The sequence below is a fragment of the Homarus americanus genome, unplaced genomic scaffold, assembly GCF_018991925.1.
Source record: "Homarus americanus isolate GMGI-L3 unplaced genomic scaffold, GMGI_Hamer_2.0 scaffold43075, whole genome shotgun sequence".
NCBI lineage: Eukaryota > Metazoa > Arthropoda > Malacostraca > Decapoda > Nephropidae > Homarus > Homarus americanus.
Window position 1 is genome coordinate 17,948 of NW_024756438.1, and position 19,553 is coordinate 37,500.

At 35.6% G+C, this 19,553-nt stretch overlaps 1 protein-coding gene across 4 annotated transcripts in view; it reads right to left on the minus strand.

Moving 5' to 3' along the window:
* Positions 1-1,602: 1,602 nt before the first annotated feature.
* The window catches only part of LOC121856795 (copine-8-like), a 39,274-nt gene continuing 21,323 nt past the window's right edge, over positions 1,603-19,553 (minus strand). For 3 of the 4 annotated variants that reach the window (XM_042352498.1, XM_042352500.1, XM_042352497.1), the window contains 5 exons: positions 18,518-19,235; positions 17,595-17,730; positions 16,987-17,220; positions 16,534-16,712; positions 13,426-15,659 (listed from right to left, as the gene is read on the minus strand). In XM_042352498.1, coding sequence (XP_042208432.1) covers positions 15,336-15,659; positions 16,534-16,712; positions 16,987-17,220; positions 17,595-17,730; positions 18,518-19,235 — 1,591 coding nt within the window. In that variant the 3' untranslated portion in view covers positions 13,426-15,335. Of the gene's footprint in view, positions 1,778-13,425; positions 15,660-16,533; positions 16,713-16,986; positions 17,221-17,594; positions 17,731-18,517; positions 19,236-19,553 lie in introns of those variants that run through there. The other variant, XM_042352499.1, reaches the window with a different exon arrangement.

Below are 19,553 nucleotides of genomic sequence, written 5' to 3' on the forward strand. Positions count from 1 at the left end.
TTGGAAGGTGAGTCACCTTCCATGAAAATGTCAGGAACCTCTGGACTGACAAATTCTCCAGCAGGAACATCCTCTCTCCTGCTTGAAGTGGATAGCTGAGGGCTAGCATCTGTTTCCTGCTGCCTTTTAGTGAAGAAACTGTCAATTTTGGTTTGTGGGGCATCTCTCCTCATCATTAACTGATATTTAAAGGAGACCACTGTGTCCTCAACATTACACAAGGCAAGTTCTGCTTTTTCCACATTAGGGTGCCTTGAAGCCAGTTTCCTGAACTTCTCCCAGTAATGAACAACATCTTTCAAATCTGAAGTTGACATATGGTCATCACTTTCCTTTTCCTCCTCACCACTGTCAGCCTCAAACATCTCATCCAGTTGCTGCAAGTCTTCAGGAGTAAATTCCTACTCATGTGACATCACAAGCTCTTCTACATCATCCTCCTCCACTTCAAGGCCCAATGACTGACCAATGGACACAATCTCCTGGTGCAACTGTTTCTTCCTCAAAATCATAGACTACTGATGGCCACAGTGCTTTCCATGAAGAATTGAGGGATCTAGTGGAGACTTCTTGCCATGAGGACACAATCAATTTTACAGCCTCCAGGATGTTAAACTGTGTCTTCCAGAACTGTGCCAGTGTTAGTTCAGGATCAGTGGAAGTTGCCTGATGATGACACCTGAACATTTTCTTCATGTACAGCTTCTTAAAGTTGCTGATCACAATCTGGTCCATTGGTTGTATGATTGATGTAGTGTTGGGAGGCAAAAAAAACACTTTGACAAAGTCAAATTGAGACTCCAAAGTGCTGGCAAGTTGAGGGTCATGACCAGGGGCATTATCCATAAGGAGAAGAGCCTTTAAAGGAAGTTTATTGGTGGTTAGGTAGCTCTTCACAGAAGGGCAAAACACCTCAACTGCCCATTCATTAAAGAGCTGTCTTGTCACCCATGCCTTACGGTTGGACTTCCAATAAACTCCAAGCCATCCTCTTACCACTTTTTGTTGCTTGAACACCCTGGGGTTCTCAGTGGTAGACAAGCATAGGCTTCAGTCGGAAATCCCCTGAAGCATTGGCACCAAGCAATAGAGTGAGACGGTCTTTCATGGGTTTATGCCCAGGTAAAGAGGCTTCATCTCTGGTGATGAATGTCCTTTTTGGCACCTTTTTCCAGAACAGCCCAGTTTCGTCCACATTGAACACTTGCTGCGGAAGATAATTTTCTGTATCCACCAGTTCTTTAAATTCCACTAAAAATTTTGCTGCCCCTTCCTTATCAGCACTGGCAGCCTCACCATGCCCAACAACACCTAACATATCACTTATTTTCCTAAAATTTTCGAACCAGCCCTTGCTGGCCCTAAACTCTTCAAAGTCTGTGCCTGAAGAACCAGGTTGATCTACCTTTAAATGTTCGTATATTTCCGTGGCTCTTTCACAAATAAATTCAGTAGAAACTGAATCACCTTTCATCTGTTTTGCCCTAATCCAAATGAAGTAACCTCTCTGTTTCTGCTATTAGGGATCTACCTTTAAACACTCTGGTAGATTTGTCTCTCACTTTCACTTCCTTGAATTTGTCTTTCTGAGAAAGAATTGTCGACACAGTTGATGTCGACATGCCATATTCTTTGCTAAGCACATTTGTTCTAATGCCTTCTTCATATTTCTTAATAATTTCCTGTTTAATCTGGATTGAAATCGCTTTTCTTGATTTCTTGGGACCCATGTTGGATTAAAAAACAGTTTCAACACGTGATATTTTAAGCTTAATTGCTGTAAATAAAGAATATTTTCTTTAAATCAACACTGCACTGCACTATATATCATCAATATGTAAAATAAATTTCAAAATGACCAATAATTTCACTGTAAAAACGGAAAAAATCGTTTATGTTGAAGAGAGTCTGAAGCAAGATGTTACCTCCACTGAAAAGACACAGAGAGACTGACGCCTGCTTGGTGTGTTGAGAGGCTGTTTGGCACGCTAAAAACTAGTTTCCCTGTACTGTACTTAAATTATGTTAAATAATTGTTAAAATGACTAAAAATGTTAATATAAGACTTTTAAAATTATTGAAGAGTACAAACTTCTTGATACAGTCGACCCTCGTTAATTTGGACCCCTTTAATCCAGATTTCGGATAATTCGGACAAAATCTGAACGAACTTTTTTTTTTTTAAGATTTGAAGGAATATTACCTACGCGGACCTTAAGCTAAAATGCTGGTCCACCTACTGCTGGGATAAAACACCAGCGTCTTTTTGGTCAAATGTAACATCTCCACCACTAGTATGGGGGGGGATGCAACATTTAGCTTCAGACATGAAAAATATTTACCATTTACTGCCAGTAAAACAATGGAAACGTAAAATTTGCACCAATTAGTAATGAAAAGTTGTGCAGTTCCTTCAGCAAATGAAGCTCACCAACTTACAATAGGCTAAATTACCTTACAACATGTTTTCAGTAGTCTATGTTGAAGTTCTTAGCACAGGCTAACTTATCATATCATATATACGATATCACAATTCTCACTGATCTACAAAAAACACCGGTAATAAAAACCTTTTTGATATTTCACACTTAATATAATACCTGGTAATCTACTTCAACCTCCTATTGTTTACAACGACACATGATGCACCACCAGCTGTTGAGTATCAGCTAGACGTTACACGTGTTTTTCGAATCGTTTTCAGTTAAAAAACTGTTACATCACATGTATATTTTACCTTAACTGTGCCTGAATGAATATATTCTCGGAAATAAATAGTAGTTTTGCTGAAACATGATGTATTTTAATGTAAAATAGGATAAAATACATGACGAAAACAAAAGACTTTACCTAACCTTCCGATGTTCTAGAGAAGTTACTCGTTTTTTTAATAGTTTTTGGTTAAAATACTGTTATATTACAATGATATTCTATTCATACTGTGCTTGATATAATGCATTCACGGAAATGTAATATTTTCGCTGAAATGACATACGTTTTACTGTGGAAAGTGGGATAAAATCGTGACGAAAACAATGACTTTGAAATATAATGCAATATTAACCCCTAAATCGGTTAATTCGGACAATCGGCGAAAACGGACACCCTTCCCCCCTATTAGTCCGAGTTAACGAGGGTCGACTGTGTTTACTAAAATAGTAAGGAATTTAAGCCCTAGAACCGATTACTGTATTGGCAGACTAATACGACAGCTAGTGTGCAAGCGAAAACATGTTGAGGAGCGCTCGTAAGGAATTCGTTAATTGAAGGATTGCTCGTTAACCGAAGTTAAGAATCTTATGGAAGGTAATTCGTTAACCGAAATTCCGTTAACCGAGGCGCTCGTTAACTGAGGGATCACTGTACAGTACTGAACTATAAAACTATTGATTTAACTAATATTGTTGATATACTGCGAAAAAAAAAACCCTTGCTGCTGTACGGTTTGTTTACTAATGGTTGTCTGTTGGTCTCAAAGCGCAGGAATGTTTGTTTCTTCATACGTAGGCTCTCATATTTGGACACTCATTTAGACTGTAAAAACCTGGCAAAATTAAAATCTTCCAAATTTAAATACAACTTCCTATGGAGAAAATTAATTTGAGTCTGGTACTTTCGATGTTTGGCTAAATTTTGCCTTATTTACCCTACTTTTTGGGTGAATTAGTACCTGTAATAAAGCAACATCCAAATAAACCAACAAAAATAACACAGATAAAGTTAAATAAAAACTAAAAACAACACAGAAAAAGTTTTTATGTTCTACATCTTCAGCTAAAGTTGAAGCTGATAACTTGGCAACTTCGTCATCCAAATAAAAAAAACAACAACACTGGCTGTCCTTATGTTTTCAACTTTACCGCCAGAAACATTAATTAAAATATATATGAACAGTAAATAAGTGTTGCTTTCATATTCTTATGTAGAGTAATGACGATATGTTTTCACCTGTGCTCACTTACATACGCGATCTCACTTTTTTTCCTTTACCATTAATGGTTAGCTACTTCCATTGTTACATTTATTAACATTAAATAATATTACTTAAAACAATCATACTGTATTAAGTTTTTTATATTAATTTTACTACAGCTACAACCAGGGTCTTATTTTCTTCAGTTTTATATGTAGAACCAGTCAGTCACTGGTTTTGTAAACATTAACGAAAACAATGCCGTCTCGTCTCCTCGTGTGTTTTAATATTCTACGTATTATTAATGAATTGTATTGTTCATTTTGCACACATAAACATTAATTAAATCAAAAAGAAATTAAGTAATAAACAATAATGAATCTTTTATACATAAGAGATATGACTCTGTTTACACGATTGTGCATGTCTGAACGTTGGCGGGCCACTCAAACCCGTCGAAATTCGAGTTTCCGCCGTCGAAATTTGAAATTGAGTATAGTGTGTTTTTTTTGTGTGTCCAAATATAAGACGTTGAATTAAAAACTCGCGAAATTTGAGAACCTACTGTAGACTGTAAAAACCTCGCAAAATTCAAATCGTCCAAATTTAAGTACAACTTCCTATGGAGAAAATTTGTTTGAGTCTGGTACTTTCGATGATTGGCTAAATTTTGCCTTACTTACCCTACAGTACTTTTTGGGCCGAATTACTACCTGTAATAAAGCAACATCCTAATAAACCAAGATTTGAAGATGAATAAAATGCTTTTGACTGTTTTACTGGACATGATATTTAGAAATTTACAGTTTTATGTGATTTTTATTGTTTGCTTACAAAAAAAAGGAATTTAACTGATTTTTACCGAGTTTTTTTTTTACTTTTGTTTTTTTTATTTTAAATAAAGATTTTTTGTTTTATTTAGACTTTGATTTACATGTTTACATTTGCTTACCTTCTACGCGGAGGTGACCAGGTGTATAAAATATGTGCTGTATTAAAGATTTCCACTTCTTATACAGATTTTTTTTTAAATTGATGAAAATGACGACTGATAAGCAGTTCTAAGTGATGATATTCAAAGAGGTGTGTGTATTTGTGCCAAAAGGGCTGTATGTCAAGCAACTGTTTCACTGGTGTTGGTTAGTAAGCATAAAAAGTTTTTTCCTCGAATTACATTTCCAAAATCAGGGTGTGTCTTCCACGATGCAGCGTCTTCCAAGCCGAAAAATACGATACTCCTCGACTTACGACATACTCAACCTACGACCACCTCAGTCGTACCAAAATTTTGTCAAATTACGTATTTTCGAGTCCCAACATTAGTGATTGCGCTGTGTACTGACAAAACTTTCATTTATAATTCACTTTAAAATGACTGGCATGCTTAAAAGTGAGAGTTTTGCAGTGCTGAGAAGAAAAAGAGACATCCATTTTAGATTTTCTATGTACTGTATTATTTAAGCATTTTCGATTTACGACCAATTCGACTTGCGACCTGGATTTGGGTCCCTAACACCGTCGTAAGTCGAGGAGTGGCTGTTAGCTATAAAAAAAAAATAATTGTAAACTTATATTCAGTAGCCTGGATATTCATTGTCTTACATCACCCATTTAGTCTGAGACCCATTTACTCACTGCCCCAAGAGTCATCATCTGTCTTTCTGGCTTTAGTAAATCTTTTGACAAAGATCACCAGTCTAGCAACTTTTCTCCAAGAATTAGGATAAATGGATCTGTAAATCACTTAACATTCTTAGTAGCATTTGCATTTATACTTCAAATCTCTCTTTTTGCTAAGTATTGCTGGCCTTATTAAACAACGAGAGCAGCTAAAATTAATACAATATGCAATATTTTATGAGCTGATCAAAAACTAGATAAATCGGAGAATGAAAATTAAAAAAAGATATCTGAAATACAGAAGCTCTTGGGTACATTTATAAATGAAACCAAGAGATGTTATTTATATAATGAATGGTATATTGATGAAGATGACTTATATTACTACTGAGGGAGGCAGGAAGGGGAGAGGTAGAGGTAGACAAGATACAAGATGGTTGAGGTCAATTGCAGTGTTCGTATTGTCTTAACAATATATCAGTAAAACATGGCATGGGAGTGTAGAAAGACTACACAAAGAGAAGAAATTAGATGGGAGGTATTCAACCAGGACAGAGTTACTCATTTACTTTGCCTCACTCAACATGCACTATGAGTGCATTAAGACATGGAATCTTTCTTTCATATTCTAGCGGTGAATACCATTTAGAGACTGGTTGAACCTGTCCTATGTTCTTGTTTCTCTATACAATATGTTTTTAGCTTTGCCCATCTCTGGACCAGAAAGTTTAATGGGACACCGTAGAAAGCTAATGACCAAAACAGTCAAGAAGATACTAGTTTCTGGGTGTGGCCACAAAAAGAAAAACTGACATGGAAGTTCAGACAAAGAACAATTACTCTTGGCATATGTAATCAACCATCTGTTAGCTGTACATATTGACTGTTCTTATATAAAAAACACAACAAACACACAATATCAACTGTGAGCAGGATAATATAACAGGAAAAAATTAATAAAGACCAAGTGCATCGCACACATACAGTATAAGCAAAACAAGAGTAGCTTACAAATTTCAGTTAACCCTTTCGCTGGCTGCTCATTCAGTCCAAATCTCACCCCTAAACAGGAGACACAATGTACGTCATCACCAATCTCAATCATAGTTAAAGAATATATATATATATCATCAGATTATACAGTGATAAAAGGGGCCTGGGATCCAAACAGACTGGGCTAAGCTAGACAACAGATGCAGCAAATCTAGTCATCTTGGCTGAAGAAACTTATGATAATCTAGACAAATTACACAGGTACGTACCCATGAAAAGGAGGGAATTTGTAGACACCATAAGAGATAGCATTACACATTTTGGTACAAGATTTGAATCATTATAAAAGTACATAAACTATTTTTTCTAGTCAAAAGGAAATCTGAGAAAAACTATCCTCACTAACTATACTGTACTGTACACCTATTCAGGTTTGTAAAATGTCTACTACACCTGTTTTGTTTTGTTTTTGTACAGTGTAAGATAGAATTAAGATATAAAACACATTACAGCAATAAGGGAATGTGATTATAGGTTGTAATGAAAATATGCATATATGGGGCTCACTAAAGATGACCATCCTCACTATGTCTCACTGATGGTTTATAAAAGATCATTTCCTTGAGCAATTTACCCACAACAGTTAACACTCTTTGTGTGGATATAAACTAGTCTGTGAAATAGGTTATAATAATAAATTTCAAAAGTTTTGTAGGATGCCTTAAGCAGTATTGAAAACTAGAATGGCATGATCTCATGCCATGATTCTTAACCCCTACGCCCCAGGCTAGGGTGGCGACGGCCGTACCCCCCACGCAGGAGTAAAACGAAAAAAAAACTTTTCCAAAAATATTTTTTGACCTTTATAAATGATAAAACAATAAAACAGATGTCATAAAAACTATATATTGTCCCTCTAGAAACTTCCGAGACGCCTCAGTGACGAGACAAGTAAGGGGAGTTTTTTTTACATCGAGCGCTCGCTGTCACTACGCACTTAGGGGTCATTTTCCCGCTTGCCTTTGTGTCCAAGATGAACAATAATGAATACACTATTTACTGATCATAATACTTATTTCCAATAAATAATTAATTAAGAATTTATTTTACTTGCATTACTTTTCATAAAAAGTGCTCAGTGACACGCAGTCTGTCGTCAGGCTTTATGTTTGGGAGAGCACGTAGGTCATACAAATAATTATTGGAATAATAATTCCACAAATAAATACATTTATAACATACTGTAATTATAGCATTATCATCTAGTAATACTAAACTAAAATAAAACTACACAACTCTTTGTAATATTACTTTGATACAACATGATAAAATGGACAAACAATGAAAAACAATCAAAAGAAGTTATTTACCAAGAAGCTTCCCTCTGACCACGCGTAAGAGAGGTGGTGGTGGTGTTTGTGTGAATGGGGAGGGGGGGGGGGAGATGAGGGGGCTATTTTTAGCTTGTCTTTGTGTCCAAGGTGGCCAATAATGCCAATATATTTACTGATCATAATACTTATTTCCTATAAATAATTCATTTAGAAATTATTTTTTGGCATTATTTTTCATAAAAAAGTGCTTGGCGACACACAGCAGTCTGTTGCCAGCTCTCTGCCTGTCTTTGTGTTTGCTAGAGCAAGTAATGCCTAAAATAATAATAATTCCACAAATAAATATTTATAACATAATCATAGCATTATTTTCCAGTAATACTACACTACAATACAACTATACACTACTTTTAGCAATATTACTTGTATACAACATGGTAAAATGGACAAACAATGAAAATTAAACAAACAAAAGTAGGTAATTACGTTCAGGAAGCTTCCCTGTGGCCGAGGTGTGGCATGACAGGCAAATAGTCACACGGGAACCTCATAACCCGCGCTGGGCATTTAAAAAGTGGCGGAAAAAGGTGCTCGTTCTGGAACGTCACCCGGGGCCTAAGGGTTAATTGAAACAATGTTGGCATGTCTTCCTCCGATAAGAAGATTCCAGAAATATGATTTACGATAAAAACCTTTACTATACAGTACTGTAATGGTATTGTCTTCTTATCCCATTTTCCACTCTTATTATAAACTACCCTTAACATAACCTAACTCCTTTATGAGACATGCAATGGGGCAGTTGGGACACATACAGTTAATAAAACACAATAATTTGAGACCATAGCAAAAAAACCAAAGATGTGACTACACTGTAAATCGCAAAAAAAAAAAAATGACCAAACAGACTAAAAGTCATGTCAGATCATTCAAGGATGCATATAAAGAGCCCTTCAGAATTTCATTGCTCTTTGTTGGATCCTGCTAACAACCATGGGTAAGATGTAAAGGACAGGTACAAATTAATATACCGAACTGTGTACTGTATAAATATAATAAAAATAACAACAATAGTAGAAATATAACAATGGAAGTAATAGTGAGTGAGGATAGTAATAGTAAAAGAGTAACAGTAATAAGAGCAACAGTAGTTATAAGAAAACCAATAATTGCAATAGTATTAGAATTTACAATGAGAAAAGTAGTAATATTGTATTAACGATAGCAACAGTAAGAGTAATAATATAAGGAATAACAAAGGTAATATCAGTAATACTGTACTATTGTAATGGTAATTTGTAATATAAACCTGGACTTTTTGCTGTGTTATCACAATGAGTTCATAAATTCACTTTAACTTCAACACAAACAATTATCCCAGAAATAGCATGTGTGGGGAAGACAATGTTCCTTAACTTTTTATATCTGGTGTTGATGATGAAGTTTATCTATTTAATAAGTCTTCTAACTTACTGATAAGCAGACAGTGACTGTACAAACCCCCAAACAGGTAACTGTCAATTACTGAAAACCAGACTTATATTGGTACCATGTACAGTACTGTATGTACAGAACTATCCGATATAATACCATAGAAGATATTATTATACTGGATGTAGTATTACTGATGCGAAGAATATAGCGACATCTCCATTCGCCGGAACAATTGGTGTAGACCACTTCCGGGAATGAGAGATTTCCTGGTAATGAAATGACTCTCCAAAAGCCAGAAAAAAATCCCTTATCTCCGGAATTTTCCGGGTAATGGAAAAATGTTCTTGGGAGTTCCAGAAATTGTCTGTTACATCATCTCTCGAACCCAGAAAAATATCCCCCATCCCCAGAATTTTCCGGGTAAAGTAGGCCCTTCAAATTCGCAGGGGTTAGGTTCTCAAATTGGCCACGAATCGCCAAATCCATAGATAACATTTGCTGACGGGAGGGGTTACATTTTTACTTGTGTACAAAGAAATTTAGATTCCCTTTATGTGTTTGTCCTTAGGACAATTATTTCTTTTACCTGTATTGTATATACAGTATGTGTGTGTGTGTGTGTGTAGACACACACATAATACATACAAATAAATAATAATGGGAAAATACTCTCACAAATAATCAGAAACAAATGTATTTTAAAAATGTTGAGTCTACCATCAAGTCTACTCCATGCTTTGTTATTAATAAAGCACAGAGTAGACTTGAGGGTAGACTCAACATTTTTAAAATACATTTGTTTCTGATTATTTGTGAGAGTATTTTCCCATTATTATTTATTTGTATGTATTATGTGTGTGTCTACACACACACACACACACATACTGTATATACAATACAGGTAAAAGAAATAATTGTCCTAAGGACAAACACATAAAGGGAATCTAAATTTCTTTGTACACAAGTAAAAATGTAACCCCCAGTACCGGTAAGCAAATGTTATTCGCGGATTTGGCGATTCACGGCCACTTTAAGAACCTAACCCCCGCGAATTTGAAGAGCATGCTTCAGTATTGTAATTCAATGTAATGAGCAACTTGTGTCATTGTTAATCTAACAGAGGTAATGCTATTGTACTTAATATGTTAGTACAGTAGAACTGCGATATAACACAAGATACGTTCAAGAGAGGTCGCTTTAAACCGAATTCGCACTAAATCGAAGTGCTGTTTCAATGGAATAATTTAGTTTGGTACTTGAGAGAAACACAAAATACTAAAAAGATGGAGAGTATACCCAGATGCACCTCAGCCCATCTCCTAGAATAAACAAAACATTGTTTTTTGTAGTATTATGTTAAAACAAATATTCATAAATCAACACAACTAAAATTAAGCAGGGCTGTGGAGTCGGAGTTGGAGTCGAGGAGTCGGAGGAAATTTCGGCTTGTGGAGTCGGAGTCGGAGTCGGTAAAATTGTCCAGACTCCGACTCCGACTGAAGCTATTCTGTTCCTGAGAACAAATATATGAACTCAGGCATATTCATTGCAGTGATTCCACTGATCCCACTAAGTTTCTTAAATTATTAAAAGAATTTATTTCCATTTTATAAGCATTATTATGAATTTATTGTAGCAGGCACAGTATAGCACTATAATTTTGGACGATAGTCTCTTCTTTACCATTTGAAATTTTGAATTATATCAAATTTTGTTTCGTTGAAAACTGCACAGAGGCTCTCAGCTACAAAACAATTAGCTACAACCTGTTTTTGGTGAGATTAAGGCAAATTTAATTTAATAACTTAATCATGTAAGGTTTATCCATTTTCCTTAATAAGGTATTCATTTCTTTAATGTACATAAATATATAATTTTACTTTAAAAGGAATTGTAGGATCATCATTTAGATCCACATCAGATTATGAGCTTAAACAAAATTCATATGCTGAGATCGAACTTTTATATATACATGTAAATGGTGTTTTCTAGTTAATATCTTGAATTCTTAATAAATTTATTTTTCTTTTGATTGAAACTTTGAAAGTCAAGCCTATCATCTTTTTGTAGTTCTTAAATATCGTCCAGATCATTAATAAAGCTGTAGCAGTATAGTCACGGTGTTTTACTTTTTACCTACGCAGGTTACAAGTTGTAACCATCCTAATTGTAATTTGTATGTTGTAACTTACAACATACAAATTACAATTAGGATGGTAGAAATAGTTGTTACAAATAGGCCAAGGAGTCGGAGTCGGAGTCGGAAGCATAAAAATTTGAGGAGTCGGAGTCGAAGGTTTTGTCTTCGACTCCACAGCCCTGAAATTAAGGGATGCAAAATGGTCTGTTTACTGGCTGGGAAGATGGGGGGGGGGAGAAGGGAGGTGAGGTGATATGTTTGACAGGTGTTCCCACTGTAATAATTGTTTATCAGACCACAGCTTACAGCCCAGAGAAGAACAACACATATAACAGTAAGTAGATGCCCACTTGGTAACCCACATAGGTTGACACACCCTACAGTGACAGTAAGACCTGACCCAGGAGAGGTCACAGACAAGGTACTTGAGTTAACCCTGTGATATGACCATGTTACAACCACACCTGGACAAACAAGCTGTCCAGACCTGACCCAGGAGAGGTCAGTCACATTGACCCAAAGTCCTTACCGCCACGCGATTAGCTTAACCTGGCGACATGACCGTGTTAAAGTAACCACACCCAGCCAAGACACACCTGGGTGGTAATAATTAGGAAGCATTACCGACCGGCGACATGACCACGCACCTGGACAAACACAGCCGTCCAGATCTAACCAGTTTAGTGTCAATTAGGAGAGGTCATCTGCCGGCTCTCTTCCAATATAAAGGCCCTGCAGCTCATTCCACGGGCAATTACTTTCATATCAGGGAAGACAGAAGACGGAGTCACGCTCGTCTCTAGTCAAGGTCGGGAGGAAAACTTCCCTCCCCAGCACCGCGTCTCCAGCAAGCAGAGTCTCCCATAGGAGACATAGTCTAGCAGCACCTGCTGGACCTCCCTCAGGTCACACGTGAGTCTTTGTCAGAGATATCCATAGGGTGAGTTACTTATGGTGGGAATTGTATTCATTTTATGTTTGTGTCCTAGAGTCAGTGTCTAGTAAATATAATGTTCTAGTAACTTTGATATAATGTTCTATTCATGTGTCCATGTCATTCAGTTAATTAATAAATAGTTGTATTGAAAGCGGTGTTTAGAGAAAGATTTCCCCCAAGAACGTATTTACAGTTAAATAACCAGCCACGCTACCAAACTTTCCTCTCTTTACAATCCTACAACTATAAATATTCTACCCATACCTTCTATAAGAGTTTTGACTTGTTATACCAAAGTCTAGTGCTTATTTATTTATCTGTCCTTAAGAGTGACTAAGTTTTTCTCTTTGAAAATGTCACTGAACTGACATGGCAGTATAGAACTAACATAAATGGAATTCTTATAAGACAGTGATTAATTTGAATATAAACATGCTATAGCTCGCATTAGACAAAAATGTTAGTTCTAATTTAAGAATCTTATTCCAAAGAGCAAAAATTTTTATCTCTTGTGCAAAATACTGTATATGACGTTAATATTCAAATTATTTGCTGTCTTGCAAGGATTCCAGCAATACAAATTATATTCTCCCAACTTTAGTCTGTGACATTATATAAGATAAAAACTTTAAGCCTAAAACACCAAACCCTGGCTGAGAAGATGGAGGGAGGGAGGGAAGTGACAGTGACATGTTTGACGCCGAAGGTCTAGTGAAGTATTTATTTGTTTATTTATGTCCTTTAGCTTGAGTTTATGTTTTTTGCTCATAATGTCACAAAACTGACCGGGGAGAATATTATTTACATTGCTGGAATTCTTATAAGATAATGATTAATTTGAATATAATCATGCTATAGTTTGCACTAGACAAAAATTCTAGTAATCATTTAGTACATTATTTTGAGTACATATACAGTACAGCTTTGCCCTTAGGACAGTGTAGCGTGCCCAAAGAAACATTAGGCGCGAATTTTAAAATATGATGCACCAGATTGACTCGTGCAAAATAGGAAAGATTCGCTTTAAATCAATAATCTTAAATTGAATCGCTTTAAATCGACGTTCTACTGTACTGGTCAGTAAATGGTGTGAAAATATACAATAATTGTTGTTATAGAATAGTACTGTACAGTATTTTCAACTATGACAGAAAAACTACATATATGACTAGTGGTGAAGGCATGAAATTTCATAGTGGTTTTAGCCGTTTTCCTCTGCCTGGTGGTGACGGGCCCCCCAACAGCCACTGTGCCGTGCTATCCTTTCAGTCATTAGTGTCAGGCCCGTCTCATGAATTTCCAGATCTGACCATATAAAAGGTATAAAAGAGGGACTACTTTGACAGGCAGTACAAAACTGCAAAATACGTATACACAATAACTAATTCTTTATAATGAACGAATTGCTAATCTTCACACCAAATATCTTTTCAGAGATAAAATTAAAAAATTCTGCAAATGGTACATCTAAAAAAAGAAATTTATCCTAGAGAAAATTATTAATTTCTTTTTCAATAATTTCTTTTTCCTTGACAACAAACAACACTATTTGTAGAAATAAGTCTACAATATCAGTACTGAAATAAAATGATGCCCAACATTAATATAATACACCGTAAGGACAGTGTAAAGATTAAGCGCAAGTGTAACAATATGTAGACCACTTGCGTAATCTTGTCAATATTTAAATGGAATCATAATAAACTTATAACAGAAGAATAATGCATTACATGAGTTTTAGTCCAGCACCATATTACATGAAAAAAAAATTATGTTTGAGTCAAGTGAAAAAAACTTACTTCTACTTTTAAGATGGACAGCTATAAACTTTCCCCAAATACACCATGTAATAAAATTTCTAATATTTTTAAGTATCATGCAATAACCTTTAAAATGCCTGTACAGCACATGCCAAACAGTCATATCTGTGTGTAATGTGGATAAGTACACTCGGTAAAAAAACTACTGTTACAATTCCTGCGCAAAACAAACTGACACTACAAACGAAGTGTCTCAAAAAGGCCCCTGAGGCATTCCTCGCATTGGTAGCCCTGCGCGTGCATGGGTTCGGCCACAAGCACTCAAAACAAGTGATCGGCACTCTGAAACGAGTCAGAGTTAGTGCTGCCACACTAACACAATTTGAAACTTTATCGGAACTCTATGCCTCATTTCTCCATGTCGAATACACATTGTGAGCGGTGATGTAGCAGCCTAATATTGTGATTTATGTAATTAGTGCTACCAACATTTCCTGATACCTTACATAAAGAATGTGTATGTTATATGAACTGTGGAGCTATTCACATGTTTCAGAACAGCTTGGTATATTTTACAATATACAAATAAAGAATGACATAATGTAACATTAGTCCAAAGTGAAGCAGCAGTACAAATAGATTCAAAATTCGGTTGCAAAATAATATTATACCTTCACTATATCCACTAATTCCGCCAAACATATAAAGCATTCCTATATGGCAACTCATCCACTTCCATGGTTACTGTAGTCCATGGTGTGTGGAACATTTAATATAACATACAGTTTAACTTATCTAGTCATAGTGTAACAAAATAATTCAATATTGTCAATGTAATAGCTAATTTCGGCCTACCAAATTAAGTACGAAATGTTTCACATTCAGGCCTACCGACCCTCGCGAGACAACGGGAATGTTCAGTTGGAAAATCATCGGACCCCACCTGTACGGTAGCGTTTTACAGAGTGTACATCAAGTCTATACTGTACAGTAAATACAATCATTCTTAAATCAGTTTCCACCACACCTATGGCACTCAACACTCAATTACTATATGAAGTAATTTAAAGACAGCTCCCATGATATACATTTGCAAAGACCATGGACTTAAGTTTACAAGGAATATCTGTTAAGCACCAATAACTTCAAGCACATCACAGCCTTGTACAGTAACTGTGATGTTTATAAGAGTAAGGCAGTCTGATCAGCCAAGATCAGGTGGCAGCAGTGTGTTACTTACTTGGACAGGTTGAGGAGTGATATTATTTGCTTTCATGTAGGACAAAACCTGATCTGGAACTTCAGCCAGCACTTCTCTAGCTAGCCTATACCTAGCCATGTTAGGATCCCCACCCCCCTTTAAAAAATCTCTAAAAGGCACAAATTGTACTATGTCTTGAACAGCATACCGACCATTACTGGAGAGACGCACAACATCTCCATCTAATTCCTCCATGTTAGCAAAGTCAGCTTCCCCTACTCCCACAATAATGATGGACAGGGGCAAGGAAGAAGCATTAACGATTGCCTGAAAGTAAAGGGGGAAATGAAAACCATATGAAGAACACACAATAAAATTATTGTACGTTAATCTTGTCTTCCAATTTAAATTAAAGTTGGTTTAGTAACTGAAATATTTCATATTAAATACATATAAGAATGGTAAAGTGTCAGGTATATAAAACATTATAAGTAGCATCTCCATAGTGAATGGGTTAAAAAGCAGGTCCCAGGTTATTTACACAAGTAATCCTTCTACAGGTCACCTACAGTAATCAACAATACCCTGAGTATTCGTCTTTAGTATAACTCTGCTTGATATAAACAAACATTCTTCTCATATATAAATCCCTAGGAAAATAGGTTCATTTCACTGCCTTTTCACTGGAAACACAGAATTACAAAATACAACCAGGTCCTGAGTCACCTTACATATTTAACACCCCTCTGAGACTAGATTTTAATTATCTATGACTTCTTCACATAAGATGAAGCCATAAAGTTAGCAACTGCCTGTCTGTGTATGTCAGAAAATTCAACAAACTGATCAATTTCCCTCATCACAGTGCTAAATTCATCAGTTCATATATCACTCAACGATATCCTAATCTAAAACTACAGTATTTTCATTCCTATGACCAAAACAAGGGGCTCTAAAACCTACATCACACACAAGAAATTTAACATCAATGACCCACATTAATAATATTTCCCTTTCCCTCATTACTTTTACCTAGCGCATCATCTTTTTTATCAATTAAATATTCCTCTGCTTTCCAGAATATCCAGTGAGTTCTAATAACAACACTAAATAAACTTATCATTGCAAAGTCCTCAATAATTATAAATATCACATTTCTCTTATGAATACAAACCCCATATACAAACAACTCATAGTTTACCTCTTTTGTCTGAGGCATGTCAGTAATAATCCCATCAGTCAGAATCAGAAGAATAAAGTACTTATCTCCACCCCGGCTAGAGGTGGCAAAGCGGGCAACATGATTGATAATTGGAGCAAAATTCGTTGGTCCATACAACTGAACACGATTCAGACAACTGTAGTACGCCTCAACAACTCCTGCAGAGAATAAGATATTGATGACAAATAGGTCTCACAGGTTGGTACTTATGTACAAACATGCTTTTCGTCACCTAATATCCAAGTGCATGTATATGTGCACATGCAAGCACACACACACACACACACACATGCAAGCATCCATATACACACATGTTGAAGCACTTCAAATTATACAGTATAGTATATTCAATGTACATAATTGCTTTTGGTGAATAGCATTTTTAAGTACAAATAAAGCTTAAATTCCATTAAGAGAGACTCAAAGGCTAACCATTAACTCTGTAACAGTAGGGATTTGAAGTATCTCCATTTACAAAGAACTCATGTGACACTTTCTGAAAATCTGGAGGCATCCTGGCACCAAAGCCAAGAACTGGAAAGTATTTATCTGTGTCATAATCTTCAATGATCTCCCCAACTGACTGGATGGCTCGAACATACTGGTTTGGAGCTCCTGGATTGATATAGTGTAGGGAATGTGCCGTTTGAGGGTTACCATTTGATGCTGTAAGAATAAAACCACATATCATCTTTCTGTATGAGTGAATGGGTGAATGTCAGTGCATGTAAGTGACTGACTACAAGGATGTAGTATCTACATTTACGGTAAGTAAATGTCATCACATGTGCAGTACTGCAATATATATCCAAGAGAATATCCTGGAAAAGATAATATGAAGCTGAATTTTAGTACCGTAAATGTGTACATTATCAATTTTCACATAGTTTGCCAAAAAATACAGAAATAAAGCTTCTATTGAATTATAAACTAAGCAAAAAAATAAAATAATTAAAATAATGTACAATATCACAACACATGTTAAAGGATTCATTAATATAGTAATGTCATGATAATATCATGATACTGTGTGTACAAACCTGTGAAATCAATAGCAATGAATGCATTTATCTCCATGCCACCCTTGATGTAGTCAATGAATGAGTAAACCTGACGAACATGGGCCTTATTAACCATCACTTCCCCAGAGTTCTTGTAGCTACTGCCCTTTTTCTTCTGTGAAAATATAAAATTAGGAATTTTTTTATATTTTACTAACCAATTGTTTCTACTGAACAATATTTCTATTCTTGGAAAACTTATTTTTATCCACACAAAAAATTTAACTCAAATAAATCTGACATGCTCCATTCTGCTAAAAATAGAGAAAGTAACCATTGAGCTTGCCATGTTACAATTACCAATGTCGTTTAGTATTGAAACAAAATTATTCAGATTTAAAGGTGAAAATTAAGGATATTTATTATCTTCTCTTGTACTAAAATACCATCATTTAGGCAACATAACATGGAAATTTCTGCAATATTCTACTACAACTCACAAAATGTTTGAAAAACATGTGTCCTTGGCAAGGTGAAAAACATTAACTGGACAGATGGACAGATAGACATACCGGTAATGAATAGGAAAAACACAGAATAGTATATGTGAAGAAAGTCCATTAAATTGAGGGTCCGTTAGATGTAAAACCTCCATCTTACAGATTATATTGAGATCCTTGACTCTTAATTAAGTTCTTTAAATTTATAATTTCCACTTAAACTATCTTTACAAGATGTCTTTATTTTCATTAATTAGAACCCTTCTCACAAAACTTCGGAACTGATCCAAAAATCCTATTTTATAGCCAAGGAAAAATTATGTTATTCATAGACTGTGGTAGCTGTACCCTCTAATCTCTCTTTTTTATATAAGCAACAGTATGGTGAGCTGGTTAGTAATCATATTTAGCACATGTTGAAAACTTTAGAATTATTGTCATGAAAAACATGTACAAGCTTACCTTTCTTTCTTCATTGATGAGATAATATGTATTGCTTGGGCCAGGTCCTTCTGTAAGTCGCCTTACTGTTGTATAAAAGCTGCCAATAAGTTTGTGATTTCCACTTTTTTGGAAATTTTGACAATTAACTTTGATGTTACGATCATAATCACCACTGCAGAAGCTTCTCAATTTTACAGAAAAATCCAACCAAACTGGAGATTCTGTACGACTGGCAGGGTTTGTACGATGAACCAGGGTGAAAGTCCCATCTTCATTTACCTTGAAAAACTCTAGGAAGGGATTCAAGGAAGAGAACCAGTTCCTATTTTCAAGTTGCTTCCCAACAAACTGTAAGTCAAATTCCTCTTTACAGGAAGTAAGCTCTTCTGTGACAAGTAGAATAGAGCCATTATCTCCAACGAAGTTTTCATTCACCAAAGGTTTGTGAACTGTACGAGCACTCACGAGTTGAGCAAGAGTGCACTCATATTTTCCAAGAAAATCATGGTGGTCAAGTGAATGAGAGTCAGAATCAATGTCATATAACATAAATTTAAGAGGCTGTTGTTCTTCAAAATGGTATGTGATGGAAATTTTTTTTGCAAAATCTGGATTAAGGGTATTATCTATACATTCAGTTCGTTTATACTCTGCCCACTGTCTTGATCCAAAAGGTTGATAAAAGACCACACAAATTGGGTCAGATTTGGAAAAGACATCGGTGTCTCGGAGATTCCTGTGGAAGAAAAAAGAAAAAAATCAGTGCGCATTTTATTCATCAAAACCAACAGACCTCTTATAAAACTATTGGTTACAAATTTACAGAGATTTTCTAATCTATAAAAGGCTTCCAACAGAATTAAAAAGAGAGGGTAATAAAACGTGTGAAAAAACTCTGGGTGAATGAGGAAACTACAGTGACCCCTCGGTTAACGAATGCCTCGGTTAACGAATTACCTTCCATAAGAATCTTCAATTCGGTTAGCGAAATTTTTACGAAATCGTGTCAACATGTTTTCGCTTGCTCACCAGCTGGAATATTAGTCAGCCAATA